This window comes from Peromyscus californicus, unplaced genomic scaffold (assembly GCF_007827085.1).
Source record: "Peromyscus californicus insignis strain IS unplaced genomic scaffold, ASM782708v3 Scaffold_3__1_contigs__length_106647218, whole genome shotgun sequence".
Taxonomy (NCBI): domain Eukaryota; kingdom Metazoa; phylum Chordata; class Mammalia; order Rodentia; family Cricetidae; genus Peromyscus; species Peromyscus californicus.
This window is the reverse complement of record NW_026294551.1, coordinates 47,736,453-47,752,195: the sequence shown is the minus strand read 5'-3', so window position 1 is coordinate 47,752,195 and position 15,743 is coordinate 47,736,453. Positions and strand designations below refer to the sequence as shown.

General features: G+C 43.0%; 1 protein-coding gene across 1 annotated transcript in view; it reads right to left on the bottom strand.

The window, feature by feature from the left end:
• The window catches only part of Rpa1 (replication protein A1), a 52,862-nt gene that overhangs the window by 34,098 nt on the left and 3,021 nt on the right, over positions 1 to 15,743 (bottom strand). Inside the window, exons 2-4 of the mRNA XM_052756045.1 lie at positions 12,041 to 12,091; positions 11,049 to 11,127; positions 10,306 to 10,414 (exon numbers count right to left, since the gene is read on the bottom strand). Of these exons, the coding sequence (XP_052612005.1) occupies positions 10,306 to 10,414; positions 11,049 to 11,127; positions 12,041 to 12,091 (239 nt within the window). The remainder of the gene's footprint in view (positions 1 to 10,305; positions 10,415 to 11,048; positions 11,128 to 12,040; positions 12,092 to 15,743) is intronic.

Below are 15,743 nucleotides of genomic sequence, written 5' to 3'. Positions count from 1 at the left end.
ACAAACACACACACACACTTAAATAATAAAAACAAGTCTTTAAAAAATCTTATCTTGGGGCCTGGAGAGATGGCTCAGTAGGTAAAAGCACTGGCTGCTCTTCCAGAGGAGCTGGGTTTGATTCTCAGCTCCCACATGGTGGCTCACAACCAACCATCTGTAATCCTAGTTCCAGAATATCTGACACCTTCTCCTGCCCTCTGTAGACAGACACCATGCGGTGTATATACATGCAGGCAAAACACTCATAAACATAAAATTAAATTAAAAAAATGTATTCCATCGTGTAATACATAGATAGACACATTAAATGAAATATAGCAAGATGAATACAGTAGCACATTACAATAATGCACCAAGTCCACTTTACAGAGAACACAGGTAACTTTTACAGGGAGACCAACAGCAAAATAGAGACTATGAGCAAGTGTAAGGGTTAGAGACAAATGACCTGGTATAGTGAAAGTAAACAGTCAGGGAAAGATACCAGGAGGGACATACGGGTGTTAGAAGGCCTCCAGACCACCAACCTACCGCTACGCTAAGTTACTTTGGATTCTGATTCAAATATGAAAGCACACACACACACACACACACACACACATTTATACATCCACATATATGAGTATCTGGAACGTGAACACGGCTGGCTACTTACTTTAGGTGTACCTGGTTTTCATTTTCGTGTGCATGGAGATGTGCAGTGTGAGTGACTGCATGTTTGTGTGTATGAGTGCATGTGCATGTGGGTGCATGTCCTGCACATGTGTGTGCACAAGCCAGAGGTCAAGACACCACTAAGCGGGGTGTTTTCTATTACTCTCCATAGTTTATTTTACATTCATTCATTCGTTCCTTCGTTCATTCATAGACAAGGTTTCTCTAAGAAGCCCTGGCTGCCCTGGAACTCACTCTGTTGACCAGGCTGGCCTTGATCTCAGAGAACCTCCGGCCTCTGCCTCCCAAGTGCTGAGCTTAAAGGCATGTTCCACGCCCAGCTTTTTACATTTATTTACTGTGTGTGTGTGTGTGCGCGTGCACGCGCACGCGTGTCTGTTTGCACAGACACACTTGTGCTTTGGTACAAAAGTGGAGGTTCTGGGGGAACAAACTCACGTCTCAGGCCTGGTGACAGGTGCCTCTACCTGATAAGCGGTCTCACCAGCCCCTCCGCCTTCCATTTTTATTTTTAGGTTTTCTGAGACAAGTGTCATTATGTAGCTATGGCTATCCTTGACTTGACATGTAGACCAGGCTGGCCTTGAATTCAGAGATCTGCCTTCCTCCACTCCACATCTGGAGTACTAGAACCAAAGGTGTGTGCCACTACGCCCAGCCTTCCACCAGGATCTCTAAGCCCAGAGCTCACCAACTGGGCAGACTTGCTGCCAGTAAGCTCTGGGGATCCACCAGGGCTACAGATCAGTGCCACCATGCCTAGCTTTTTATGTAGGTGGCAGGGATTCCAACATCATGCCTGTGAGGCAAGCTCTTTACTGAGTTGTTTCCTCAGCCCAGTACTTATTTTTCAAAACTAGTTCATCATGTAAATAAAAATACTAAAATATGTCTACCTGTGAAATAACGTATCTGATACTTACTTCAAAACTATCTAGAGTATATGTGGAAAAAATATGGATCGAGTAGGACCTGATGTCAAGTGATAATCTAAGCGAGGGCTATATGGGGACTCAATTCCACTGTGTGTTCTGTCTACTTTTATAAATGTTCAGAATGATGCAAAATATAAAACAGATTTGAAAAAAGAGAAAGGAAGCTAAGAGGATTATTTTTTAGAGGCAGGATTTATTATGTAAGAATGAAAGAACAGTTCAATATTAATCGGTTAAAATAATTCATACTATTAAAGGATTAAAAATAATATGATTATATCAAGCTGTAGTAAAAGCTTTTCAAAAATTCAAGAGCCATTCCTATAAAAATCCGAGCAATATAAGGACCTAGAAAAAGTCTTGACATGATAAAGTCTATGTACTTTACAAGATAAGTGATGCTGAGTACTGAAACCAAAGGCATTTCCATTACTGTCCACGGAGAGAGAAGGGACCTGCTGATACACTCCTGCCAACATGGTCTTAATGGTGCTAACTGATTCAGAACCATTAAAAACAAAGGAACAGGCCTGCTGAGAGGGCCAGTGGGTATAAGCCTCACACCTGTGTCTGATCCCCAGCAGTCATAGTGAAGGAGAGAACTAACTCCTGAAAGGTGTCTTCAGAACTTCACACACACACACACACACACACACACACACACGGCACACACACGTCCTCTCCCAATAAAACATTCGATTATGTCATAGCACATGTGTGCCTACATACATGTGCCCTGCACAAATAATACACAAATATAAAAAAAACTCAAAAAGAAACAAATGACAAATAAATAACATACATATTACAATAAAGAGATAACGTCTAGAAAATCCAAGGTTTTCAATGGTAAGATAGCGTATACTTGGATGAAAAGACCTAATGTCAAAATATATCAACTTAATGCAATTATGTGCATTCAAACAAGACCTCCGCTTGGTTTTTGAACTAGATATAACTCTTAAAATTCATATGGAAGAAAAAACATGAAAACTGCCAAAAGTCACTACAATATTCTACAGATGGTATTTTCACAGCACATAATTATAAGAGCTGTGAAAGATGTGCAGATAATCCACACTCTGGCCTGCTGGTGAGATGGTCAATGGGTATAGTTGTTTGGGAAAGTAGCCTGGTAATTCCTCATAGAGTTAAATCATGAAGTCAGCATTTCAACCAGCACTTTCTCTCCTAGACACAGTCACCCCTGTGTCCAAGTCACCAAGGCACCACTCCCAAGAGAATCTGTACATGGAAGAAGGTAGCTGCTGCATTTAATTAACACACATCCTCTCATGTGCTTTAAACATCTCTAGATTACTTACGATCCCCAATATGATGCAAATTATATTATACTGTATTATTTAGGGCACAATAAGAATATGGCTGTACATGCTCATTTCAGATTCAATAACCCCCTGAACACTTCTGATCAGTTGAATATATGGACTGAGAAGCCATGGGAAATCCACAGGAAGAGAGCCAATCATGTAAAAACTTGTACACTAATCTTCAGTGCATGATTCAAACTGCACACAGGAACAACCCAACAGCCCAGAAACTGAAAAACCAGGTAAGCAAAGGGTGGCCCAGGTCTATAATCTCAACTAACTGCAAGGTTGAGGCAGAGGGATCTCAAGTTCAATGACAGCCTAGGCAACTTAGCAAGACACTGTCTCAAAATCAAAAGTAAAGAGGGCTGGGGATGTGGCTCATAGGCAGAGCTGCTGCCTAGCGTGTGTGCTGACCCCAGTACCACAAAAAAAAAGATAAGCAAAATGTGATCTGTCTATACAACAGAATTTTACAGCCACAAAGAGAAATGAAGCAGCGATACATCTTAGCCCTGAAAATACTAAATGAAGAAGTGTCACGAAGGACCAGGTATTACCTGACTCCATTTACATAAAATGTCCGAAGTCGACAACTCTACAGACACGAAAAGATCAGTGCTCCCTGGGAGTCAGAGATTCGGGGCTAGCAGCTAAAGGGTACAGGGTGTCTTTAAGGGGGTAAGAAAAACGCTCTAAAATTAATTGTGATGGTAACTGTTTAACACTGAGAAGTGTTCCAAATAATTTCAGACTTCCAAAAGCTGTCAGTGACACATGAACATCCAATCAGATCAGAGGGAAAAGTGACAGATTCAGAATAGTTACCAGTCTCTTTTCATCTGTGTTTGCCACCAACTATCAATTTTCCACACAGTTATCACAGTTTATTTTTGTGTCTGCCTGTCTCATTTTATTTGTGGCTTTTGGTAGAATAACAGCCCAGGCTGGCCTCATACTCACTATGGCCGAGGATGACTCTGAGCTTCCAATCCTCCTGCTTCCATCTCCCAAGGGGTGGGATTGCAGGGGTGTGCCACTATGCCTGGGTCCATGTGGTCTCACGCATGCCAGGCAAGCAGACTCCCGACTGAACCACAGCCCAGCCAGCCCTGCCGGAGTGTGGAGTGTCTCTGCACAGCCTCTTACAGATGACAACACAATGGAAGGCACAGTACCAGAGTGCTTGTCTACCATGTGGGAGCCTCAGTCATTCTCGAGCAGTGGTGAAAAAAAAGTTAAAAACACTCACAACTCAGGCCTGATCATGCCGTTTCCTACACAAAGCCCAGCGTTCAACCCCCAGCACCTCGCAGAGCCTGCCTGAGCTACATGAGATGAGACCCTTTCTCAGAAATAAAATAAACTAAAAATTTTAAAACACTCAATCAAAGCCCTGTGGCTTCCCATCACACTGCGAACAAAACATTCTCACTGGCTCTCTATGTGCTGCCCATTTGGAAAAGAAACTAAGTCAGATTCTTTACTCATGTCATAGGTTAAATAAACCTCTCCTGAAGTACTAAAATATGGTCAAGAATTTGATCAATGCTGGGTGTGGTGGTGCACACCTCTAATCCCAGCACTCAGGAGGCAGAGGCAGGTGGGTCTTTGTGAGTTCGAGGCCAGCTTGGCCTACAAAGCGAGTTCTAATATAGCCAGAACTGTTACACAGAGAAACTCTGTCTCAAAAAACCAAAAAAAAAAAAAAAAGGAAAGAAAGAGAAAAAGGAAAGGAAGAAAGAGAAGAATTTGGTCAGAAAGCTTCTTCAGCATTACGATACAGAGATCATAAAGGGGAAATGGGCAAATCTAAATACAGATTTTTGAAAATGTCTTCAATTCGATACCACAAAATAACATACACAAATAGACCAAGGTAGAATGGGTAAAACAGATAACAGAGTTAATATGCTTGGTTTATTATTTCTGTAAATAAAAATTAAAGGATAAAGCATCAGGTGCTAGAGAGTTGGATCAGACGTTAAGAGAACTGGCTGTTCTTCCGGAGGATCCGGGTTCGATTCCCAGCACCCACATGATGGCTCATAACCATCTACAACTCCAGAGGATCCAATGTCTTCTTCTGGAGCCCACGGACCAGACACACACATTGTACACAGACATACATGCAGCAGACATAACCCCTATATATACAAAATTGAAAAAAATAAATACATCTCAAAAAAATTGCTAAAGGACAAAGTATCAGCCAAGGAGACAGCTCAGTGAGTCACAGTACTTGCTGTGCAAGCCTAAAGACCTGAGTTCGGATCCTCAGCACCCATCTGAAAGTTAGGATTGGTGGTACCTCTAACTCCAGTCCAGAAGGGTCAGAGACCACCAGTCCAGCGAAAACCAGTCATCTCCGGGGCAGTGAGAGACTGTCAAGATATGGTGGAGAGCTACAGGGGAAGACATGGGGTTCTAAAAGCACAGAAGGGAGTGCGCGCGCGCGCACGCACACACAGTTGTTTTTTTCTTTTAATTTACAAACATTAAAACAGGCTGGTAATATGCTCAGTGGGTAAAGACCTGCTGTACAAGCCTGGTGACCAGAGTCCAACCCCAGAAAACTGAGAGGAGAGAACCAGAGTGGTCCTCTGACTTCTTCATGTGCACCATAGCAAATGCACACACACACACACACACACACACACACACACACACACACACACACACACACACACACACGCACACACACACGCACACACGCACACACACCCACACGCACGCACAAATTAATAAGTAAAATCAAAACACCAAAATTTAAAATACGAAGTTCATAAATCATATACAGAGAAAAGCCTAGTCTATAAAGCAAGGTCCAGGACAGCCTGGGCTGTAACACAGAGAAACCCTGTCTTGAAACCACCCCCAAGAAAAAAGTCAGAAATAAACCTGGATGGCTACCATAAAGGCGAGGAATAGATAAAATTCAGACACATTTAGACACACACACACACACACACACAGGCTCTCAGCAGAAGTATAAAACAACACAGACATGCCATTCGCCATGCTGTGGTGTGAGTCAGGGCGGAGTCACGAGCGGAACTGTACTCAGTGGAGAGAGAGAAGCTTCTCCGTGTCTCTCAGCAAGGACTGTAGTCCACCCGAGAAAGGCTCTCCACCCTCCCCTCAACCACGTCCTAGAAGCCAGAAGCACTGTTTGTAGCACTCGAGATAGGCCGGAGTGGAAGATAAGAGATCCCAGGCAGGCAGGCTGGCAAGATGTGTCTTGCACCAAATCCGGCAGAACTGTCCTTATTAATCGTGAACAAAATAAGAAGAAACGACAGAGCAACAATTCAACAAGCAATGTATGAAACGAAAGGGACCAGACACACAAAAGACAAAGAACCTGGTAAGCCAGACGCCTAAGCTGAGAGTGATACTTCCCAGAAGGGAGTCATAAAATAGACTGAATTCATTAAAATAAGAGCCAAAGATAAACCGAAACAGTCAGCTCAAAAACCTAAAAACAGGCCAGAATAATATGACACTTCTGACAGCTGTTACTGTCAACCCGACAGGATCTACCAGAGCAGGTAACTCTCTGGTTATGCCCGGGAGGGGTCTTTAGATTAACTGAGGTGAGAAGACCCACCGTAACTGGGGTGGCACCATTCTATGGACTGAGGTCCCAGACCGAATAAAGACTCTAGCTGCCATGAGGACTGTACCCTCAAACCGTGAACCAGAAGAACCCCTTCTCTAAGTTGCTTTTATCAGGTACTTCTGTCATTCCAATGAGAAAGGTTAACTAATACAACATTCAATACCTAAAAATAGAAACAAACTTGTTTGCATGTTTGAGATTTTGGAGATCATGGGCCAGTTATCCGTAATACAAGGTCTGCTGGAGAAGGGCAATGATTCGGACCTATAATCCCAGCTGCTGTGAAGGGACATAAACCCTGCATATTAAAGTCCAGCCTGGGCAGTTTATAGAGACCAGCTCAAAACTGACAGAAACGGCTGGACATACAGCAAACTAGCAGATTAACAGAATGCTCCCTAACATGAAAGAGGCCTAAGAATAGAAAATTCTACCACAGTAAACGTACTGCTAGAACACACAGAAAAGTAAATAGAATTCTATAGTACACAGGATATTCTGGTCAACAAGGGACATCCTTTATGACAGTGTCATCAGATTAACAACAACAGAGGTAAAAGCTCCTATTGCCTAGTGATGTGGCAGCAGTCCTGACAATCCAGAGCGGCACCACTCAAGTGTCTCTGGGTGCTGGTACGAAGCCAGCCACCACCCGGGAGGCAGAACTTACACTTCCTGATGTGTACCTGCTACAGAACTTTGCATTGTTGTTTTCGTGTGTGCGCCTCACTGTGTTTCTCCACCGCACCAAGTCAGCTGAGTTCACACAAGGGACTGACCTAACTAGACAGTTCTAGAAGGACCACAAGGCACACACAATGGGAACTATAAACTTGAAGGTTTCTAAGTACACTGGTTTCACTGAGAACCTAACATGCATTTTTAGATCACAGGTTCTTTTGTGAGTGAGGATGCACAGGTGTCTGTGTCTGAGTGCCTTTGTATAGGACATGTGTACATGCATGTGGAGGTCAAAGGTCAACCTCAGGCGTCAATACTCAGGAGCCATTCACCTTGATTTTTTCCTTGGTTTGTTTTGAGACAAGGACTCATGTAGCCCAGGCTGGCCTAGAATTTGCTATATGAAGATGAACTTGATTTTCAGATCCTCCTGACTACCCCAGAATACTGGGATTACAAGCATACACCACTAGACCTGGTTTATATGGTGCTACCAACCAAACCCAGGGCAGTGTGAATGCTAGGCAAATACTTCACCAAATGAGGTACTTTCCCAATGCCAATCCTGTTTTTCCTTTAAACATTATGCATTTATTATTGTGTACATGTGTACATGTGCATGCATACACAATGCAGAGTCCAGCCTCTCCTGCTACCATAAGGATGTCATAGGGACTGAAGGTCTCAGGCCTGGCAACAAGCACTTTTATCCACTGACCTACCTCACCAGTCACCTACTTTATTTTTTGAGACCTGAGCTCTGCAGTAGGCTATGCTAGCAAGGCAGGGAATACCAGGGATCCACCTACCTCCTCCTCCTGTCCCCCACCCAGGATTATGAACTCTTGCCACTGTACCTGGCTTTTTAGAACAAACTCAGATTCTCATGCTTGCCTAGCAAGCAATTTATCAATGGAGCTGTTATTATCTCTGCAGCCCACTAAAGATGAGAGAGTTTTGCGCCGGGCGGTGGTGGCGCACGCCTTTAATCCCAGCACTCGGGAGGCAGAGCCAGGCGGATCTCTGTGAGTTCGAGGCCAGCCTGGGCTACCAACTGAGTTCCAGGAAAGGCGCAAAGCTACACAGAGAAACCCTGTCTCGAAAAACCAAAAAAAAAAAAAGATGAGAGAGTTTTAACATTCACAAAATTTTCCTATAGGAATTGCTAAAAGATGCTTGTAAAAGACTTTAAGAAAATGGAAACTGCCAGGTGTGGTAGCACATGACTTTAATTAGTGTTCAGGAGACAGAGGCAGGCAGATCTCTGTGAGCTCCAAACCAGGCTACATAGTGAAGAAAAAAAGGAAGGAAGGAAGGAAGGAAGGAAGGAAGGAAGGAAGGAAGGAGGGAAAGAGGGAAAGAGGGAAAGAAAGAAAGAGAAAGAAAAGGAGGGAGGGAGGGAGGGAACGAGAACGAGAAAGGGAGGGAGGGAGAGAGGGAAAGAAATAGATTAACAAACAAGATGAGGTAAGCTAAGAACACTCTACAGGTCACCTGAATAATAACTATGAAGAGCGAGGCCTGGGATGTAACTCAGTACACACTGCTTGCCTAGAGGCAAGAGGCCTTCCTGGCTGCCCTCAGCTGTGCAGAAAACAAAAACACACCACAGGTCACTGGGAGCTGCTTTTTTTGGGAGGTTGGTAACAAAACTGACCTATTTTGAAATACCTGTCAACTCAAATACAGATTTAAAAATCACCATAAAAACAGAAACTATTGGTTCATGACAGAGACAAACGGAAGAAAGCAAAGCAAAACCACAGTAAATACACACATGCTTGAGCACACAAAAAGGAGCTGGAATAGAGAGGCTCATGGCTACCCAACACCAACAAAGCTGCCCACAACCATGCCTTTAATCCCAGCACTCAGGAGGCAGAGACAAGCAGATCTCTGGGAGTTAGAGGCCAGCCTGGTCTACAGGTGAGTTCCAGCTAGCAAGGGCTAAAACAGTGGACCTTGCCTCAAAAATAAAGTAAAAAATTTAAAAATTAACACCAACTATAAACTTACCAAATCTTAAATTGAATTTTATAAAAGATATCCCAAATTGACAACAGAAAGGCTAAATGCTAAAATTAGAATACAGACATAGCCAGTTAATATGAATTGAAAAAAAATGTTTCAAAATATATAGGGAATGGGGCTGAAGAGATGGCTGAGCCATGAAGAGAACTGGCTGCTCTTCCAGAGGTCCTGGGTTCAATTCCCAGCACCTACATGACAGCTCACAACTGTTTGTAACCATAGTCTCATGGGATCTGATGCCCTCTTCTAGTGTGCAGGTATACATGTAGACAAAACATCCACATACATAAAATAAGTAGTCTTAAAACACACACAAACACACACACACACACGTAATATAATGTTCATCAAAATATATAACAAATAAATTATAACAATTTCACCAACACTGGAATGTTTATTATATTTGTTTCCCATGTGTGTTGGGTGCAGTCTATCATTAAAAATAAAAAATGAGAAAAAAAGTATATAAAACTCTCCCTAAAATAAAGTTTTCAGGGTTGGGGATTTAGCTCAGTGGTAGAGCGCTTGCTTAGCAAGCGCAAGGCCCTGGGTTCGGTCCTCAGCTCCAAAAATAAAATAAAGTTTTCTTTTTTAAAAGTAAGTCATTTTTTTAGCAAGGGGAATAACAGTTCTGCTCATGCTGTATTTCTAGCATATAACATCTTGCAAGTACTTAACCATATCCTACATCGGCTCAACACACTGACACAAAAGACTCAAGATCACAAAAAAAGAACCAGACTGTATAACTAAATGTTTCTTTTTGTTGTAGTAAGTGACCTCGTCATTAAAAGAAACCAGAAGGAAGTAGAATTGTGCACTCTAATCTTTTTTTGGGGGGATTTCCAGTTTGTTTCTTCTGTATTTCTCCCCTGACGCCACAGTCAGTCACTGAGCTCAGCTGAAGCGCTCCACTGCCCTGTCACACCCTCCCTCCCTCCCTCCACTTTACCACTTGGCACCTTCTCTGTTCCCAAGTCAGTTCCTGTTTCACAGCGGAACAAGTGGAGAACAGAGCACGTACCTTCCGTCTTTCAGGGTGTTCACGATGAATCGGTTGACCTGGCAGACACAGTTGCTGGCCAGTCGCTGGCCCTCAACAAGAGGGTTCAGCTGTGTGGCCAACATGAAAGCTGCAAAGCAAAGAGAGAACCTCAGGTCCAAGCCCTTCCAGTCTTAATCTGAAAGCTGATCACAAGGAAAAGCATTAAATACAGCTGTTTAAAACCCCCGGACTCTGCAGAGAGAGGACATCTGCCCCGCCTTAAAATCGTGGGCTACTCCTAAATGTTACCTATTCCTCAAAGACCCCAGATCATTTTTCCTATCAGTTCCCTGGGGAAAATGAAGGCAATCCTTTCTAGGTCTTTAGTGCTATGACTAGAGACACCAGGCAAATAGTCTAGAAGCCACCCCACTATCACCACCACAAATCTTCTTTTTAAAGATTCTAGGACAGAAATAAACCGGAAAAAGTTAAGCACAGGATGGCTCACCCATCACACTCACAAAATGTCAATACTATCCTCAGGGAAATTAATCAAAGAAAACATACAACACCAGTTAGAGGAAATTAATTAAGCTGAATGGCAGCTTCCTACTACATCCAGTGTACTGTCAGCCAGGCTCTCCGCCAGAGGCATCTCTCCCTCAACAAAGCCCACAGCCAATGTGGACTTCAGGTGCTCGAAACACTGCAATCAAAGGGTACGGTGCGCTGCTGTTATCCAAGGATTCCCACAGCCTAGATTTATTCATCATACTCACAGGACAGCGTGTTCAATCCATCACTCATAAGCAGTCGATACCGGGGTGGACTATTCCCTGTAGTAATGGGACGAATGTTCTAGAAAAGTTGACAGAAAAGTTGATTCATTAAGCAGGCTGTCTGCCTAATCCCTAAGGGTAAGTAAACCTAAGTGGCAGGAGAGAGGGTCTGCCGTTAGTTTAAGACAAGACGAACTGCTTGCCTATCCTCCTGACACCTAAATACAAATGAAAGAAAATTGGACTGATGATTTTTCTCACCAAAGTCTCTCCACTAACATTATTAAAAACAAAATAAACGGAAGTATCAATAATGGTGTGTTCTCTCTCCTGTATCTCAAAATTATGTATAACACAGCACCTAGCACACACAAGGAACTGTTTGGGGAACATGCTGAAAATAAATTAAAACAATTAAAAATGGAAAGAAAATGACCTCACAGCAGGATCTCACAGAAGCAGATAGGATAGCAACATGTGGACAGAATGATCTCAGGGCAGAGCAGATACTGACTTGGCCTGAAGGGGGGCAGGGGAAACTCCTGAAGGAAGCTGACTAAGAAGCCAACAAACAGCCTGAAGGTGACTGGCCCAGGAGGGGTCCCCCATCTTCACCTACTGCCTCAGAATCTACAGGAATGAGCCTGCAGTCTCTTTTCTAATGATATTTGAAATTCACATTACATTTTAGAACCCCCTAAATGACGGATCTATTAATTAAAAGATATTTAAGTAGTAAAGCTCATCAAAAAAATCTTAGTATTTACTTGTGTGTGTATGGGGGGGTGTGTGCGTGTGAGAAAGAATGTGTGTGAGTATGTCCTGGAAATGGGAGAGAAAAAGTGTGTGAGTAAGTGTGTATGTGCACCATATGAGAGAAAGTGTGAGTTCTGGGAAGTAGACAAAACTCTGTGTCTTTCATCACATGCGATTTTTAATTATAGATGAGCTGAAACACATTTGTTTGGCTTCCCACACATGCAGCTACTTACAATGACTTGAAGGATGGGCTTTAAGGATGTATCTCCCTGTTGCATTATGGCCTGAAAAAGAGAAAAAAAAAAACAAAAACAGATTCTTATTTAAAAAAAATGGAAAAAAACAACTTAAAATTTGTATTTATTTAGGAGAGTCTGCTATTTAGAATAAACTAGAGAACATATCATCCTAAGGGCCTGCCTCGCCAGGACCATCCTGGCTGCTCAGTGGGTAAAGGTGGTGCTGCACAGGCCTGAGAGCCCGGGTTCGATCCCAGGCACTGTGGAGGGAGAGAACACACTCTTGGAAGCTGTCTTCTGACTCCATGTGCTTTGTCGTGCGCAAAAAGACACCATACTAACAATAAGATAATCCAACTAAATTTAAAAGAGCCCGTCAGAGGTATCCAGCAGAAAAGTTTTAATTATCATTGGACAAATCATGGAGCCCAAGCTGGCCTCAAGTCCGCTAAGTCCCTAGGGATGACTGTGAACTTCTGATCCTCCTGCTTCTAGCTCCCAATACTCAAGACTCTTCTCATGAAATCAGTGTGATATGAACATAATGGGGGGGGGCATTCTTGTTATGTATCTGTAGTTGACCTCGAGAGCTTCCTGTCTCAGCCTCCAATGCTGGAAGTACAGGTGAGTGCCACCACATTCAGCACGAATGTGAATTTCTAATTAAATAAAACATCAAACATGGAAGATCTGTAAAGTGTAATGAGCCGATATTTTCCAAATGACTAATGCATGCTAACAGAAACACAGCTGAGCATGGTTACACACGCCTGTAAATCTCAATACTCAGGAGACTCAGGCAAGATCATGAGTTCAAGACCAGGTTAAGCTGTGACATAGGATTCCAGAAACAGACCTACATACTCAATGGATTTTGTCAAACACAACAAAGTACCTCAATGGAACAAAACTGGTCTGAGAAATCGCCATGCATAAGAAGTAAACCCAAGGCCTTGCTAAATGCTTGGCAAAGCTTGGTGACCTGAGCTGGATCCCCAGAACCTGTGTTTTAAAATGCTACTCGTGGTGGTACATGCTTGTAATTCCCGCGCTGGGGAGGTAAGGCCAAGCAGAAACCTGGGGCTCAGTGGACAGTCAACCAGCCTAGTCGACTGGGCAAACTGAAGCTCTCAAACAACTGACCCTGTCCCAAACAACACCCAAGGCTGAATTCAGGACTACACACATATGCACACGGATCTGCACACACACACACACACACACGCTCGCAAAAAACAATTAACTAACTAGTTAGTTAACTAATTAAAAGTTAACTTGAAATGGTTCACGAGTCTGAAAGCAGATCTAAAACTTTAGAAATTTAGGAGAAAAACATGGGACAAAAGATTTTTAACCTAGAAATAAGTAAAAATTGTAAAAACTTAAGAGTACAAAAGTACAATTCAGAGAAGGAAACCTGGAGTTACAGACCGTTGTGAGCAGCTATTGTGTGCTGAGAACTGAACCTGGGTCCTCTGGAAGAACAGCCAGTGCTACTGACTGAACCGTCTCTCCAGCCTCCATCGTGCACCCTTCAATCCTAGCACTCAGGAGGCAGAGGCAGACAGCTCTGTGAGCTTGAGGCCATCCAGGGTCACAGAGTGAGACCCTGGGCGTGTGGGGAGTGTCACTGAGAGCCAATAGGGGGTAAAGGTGCTTGCTGCCAAGCCAGATGACCTAAAATTCAAACCCTGGGTCCCACTTGGTAGGAGAAGCAATTTGTGTAAGTAGTCCTCTGACCTCTATCCATGTTCAGTGGCACATGGTTACACACACTCACATAAAAAAATGGTTCTAAAAGTGGAAAGGTAAGTGGGGGTGTAGCTCAGTGGTTGAGCTCCTGTCAATGTGGAGTCTCTGCATTTGACCTTTAAAACCTTACATGAAAAGGCAACACAGCCTATGAGAAAATAGTTGTGATATTTATATTTAACAGAAGACATATACAAAATAAATCCTGCCACGTTTTTGTCTTTCAGGACCTGCTCTTGTTCTGTAGCTTACACTAGCCTAGAGTTCCTGACCTCCCAGCTTCTGGCTGGGACAACAGTCACATACTACCACATTCTAGACAAAACCCAAATTCAAGACCTCAAAAAAATGTGGACACTTCCCAAGCTATACATATGGACAATAAAGACACTGATGGACGCAATGTCATTCCTAATGAAGGAAATACAAATAAGATCATAGAGAGCCAGCATTACACTTACACATTCATCAGGACAGCAAAACACAGAGATGGACGGCACTAAGCATTGGTGACTAGAATTTCCATAAACACTTGGGAAAAGGTGGAGATTTCTATCAAATTAAGCATTCAGTCACCATATGACCTAGCAATCACACTCCCAGATATTTATCTGCAAATATCTGGATTACTTTATATATCCAAAAAATTTAATACATATTACATAATTTATGTATATATTATGAATAATTTATGTGGTATATTTAAATATTTATATGTATAAAGATCTGTACATAAATGTTCAAAGCATCTTCATTTACAATAGCCAAAAAATAAAAATAAAGCTGGGCTTAGTATACCACAGGCCTGTAGTGCCAGCTACTTGGCAGGCAGACACAGGAAACAACTGAGGCCAGGAGTTCAAAGCCAATCTGAACAGCATAATGAGACTGTTTCTCAGAAGAAAAAAAAAAAAAAGGAACCAAAGCAAAACCGAAACTACAAATCTTCCCCCTCCTTTCTGTACTTTTTTGGGATAGGGTCTCACCTAGGCCAGGTTGGTGCTGAACTCACTATGGAGATGAGTACCAATCCTCTTACCGAGATCTCTCAAGTGCTGGCATTACCGACCCAGACCAAAGGCCACATCAGAAGTTTTGTTTCGTACAGTGCTGGGGATTAAATCTAGGGCTTTATGCCAAGTAGGCGAGCACTCTACCAATTCAGCTACATCTCTGGACCTTTTTGTTTTCTCTTTATCCTTTTTGAAGTAGGATCTTGCAGCCTAAACTGGCCTTAACCTTTCAACCTCTGGCTAACTTGGTTTACAGAAATGTTCCACGGAACCCAGCGGGGCGACTGTTGTTGTTTTTTAATCTTTATTCCTTGTGTGCTTGTAGCTCAGAGGACAAGTTGCAGGAGTCAGTCCCCTCATTCCACCATGTAGGTTCGGGGAATCAATCTCTGATCCTCAGGCTTGGTGCGTTACCCACTGGGCCATCTTGCAGGCCCCCGTGGACAAGTTTTCCTTTGAGAAGTTATTTCTGGCCTGGGTGTGGTAGCTCACACTTGTCATCCCACCACTGGGGAGGCAGAGGTAGGCGGACTACCACAGGTGGATGCCAGCCTGGGGCCAGCCTGGGCTACACAGTAAGGTAGATGTCATAGACTACATGGCAAGACCCTGTTTTAAACACACTGGGTCAGCCAGGTGGTGGTGACACGCCTTTAATCCCAGCCTGGACTACAGAGCGAGTTCCAGGGCAGCCAGGGCTACACAGAGAAACCCTGTCTCCAAAAACAAAAACAACAACAACAACAAAAAAAAAAAAACACAAAAAACCCACTGGGCAGGGTGAAGCAAAGGTCAATAATTTCATTAAGTACCTTTCTGTTCTATTTAACTTAAAAACCACATGCAGGTTATTACTTTATTGTTCTTAATTTAAAATGTATCATAAATAGACAAAGGGAAATTTTTCTTTGGAACATATCATAACACGTACA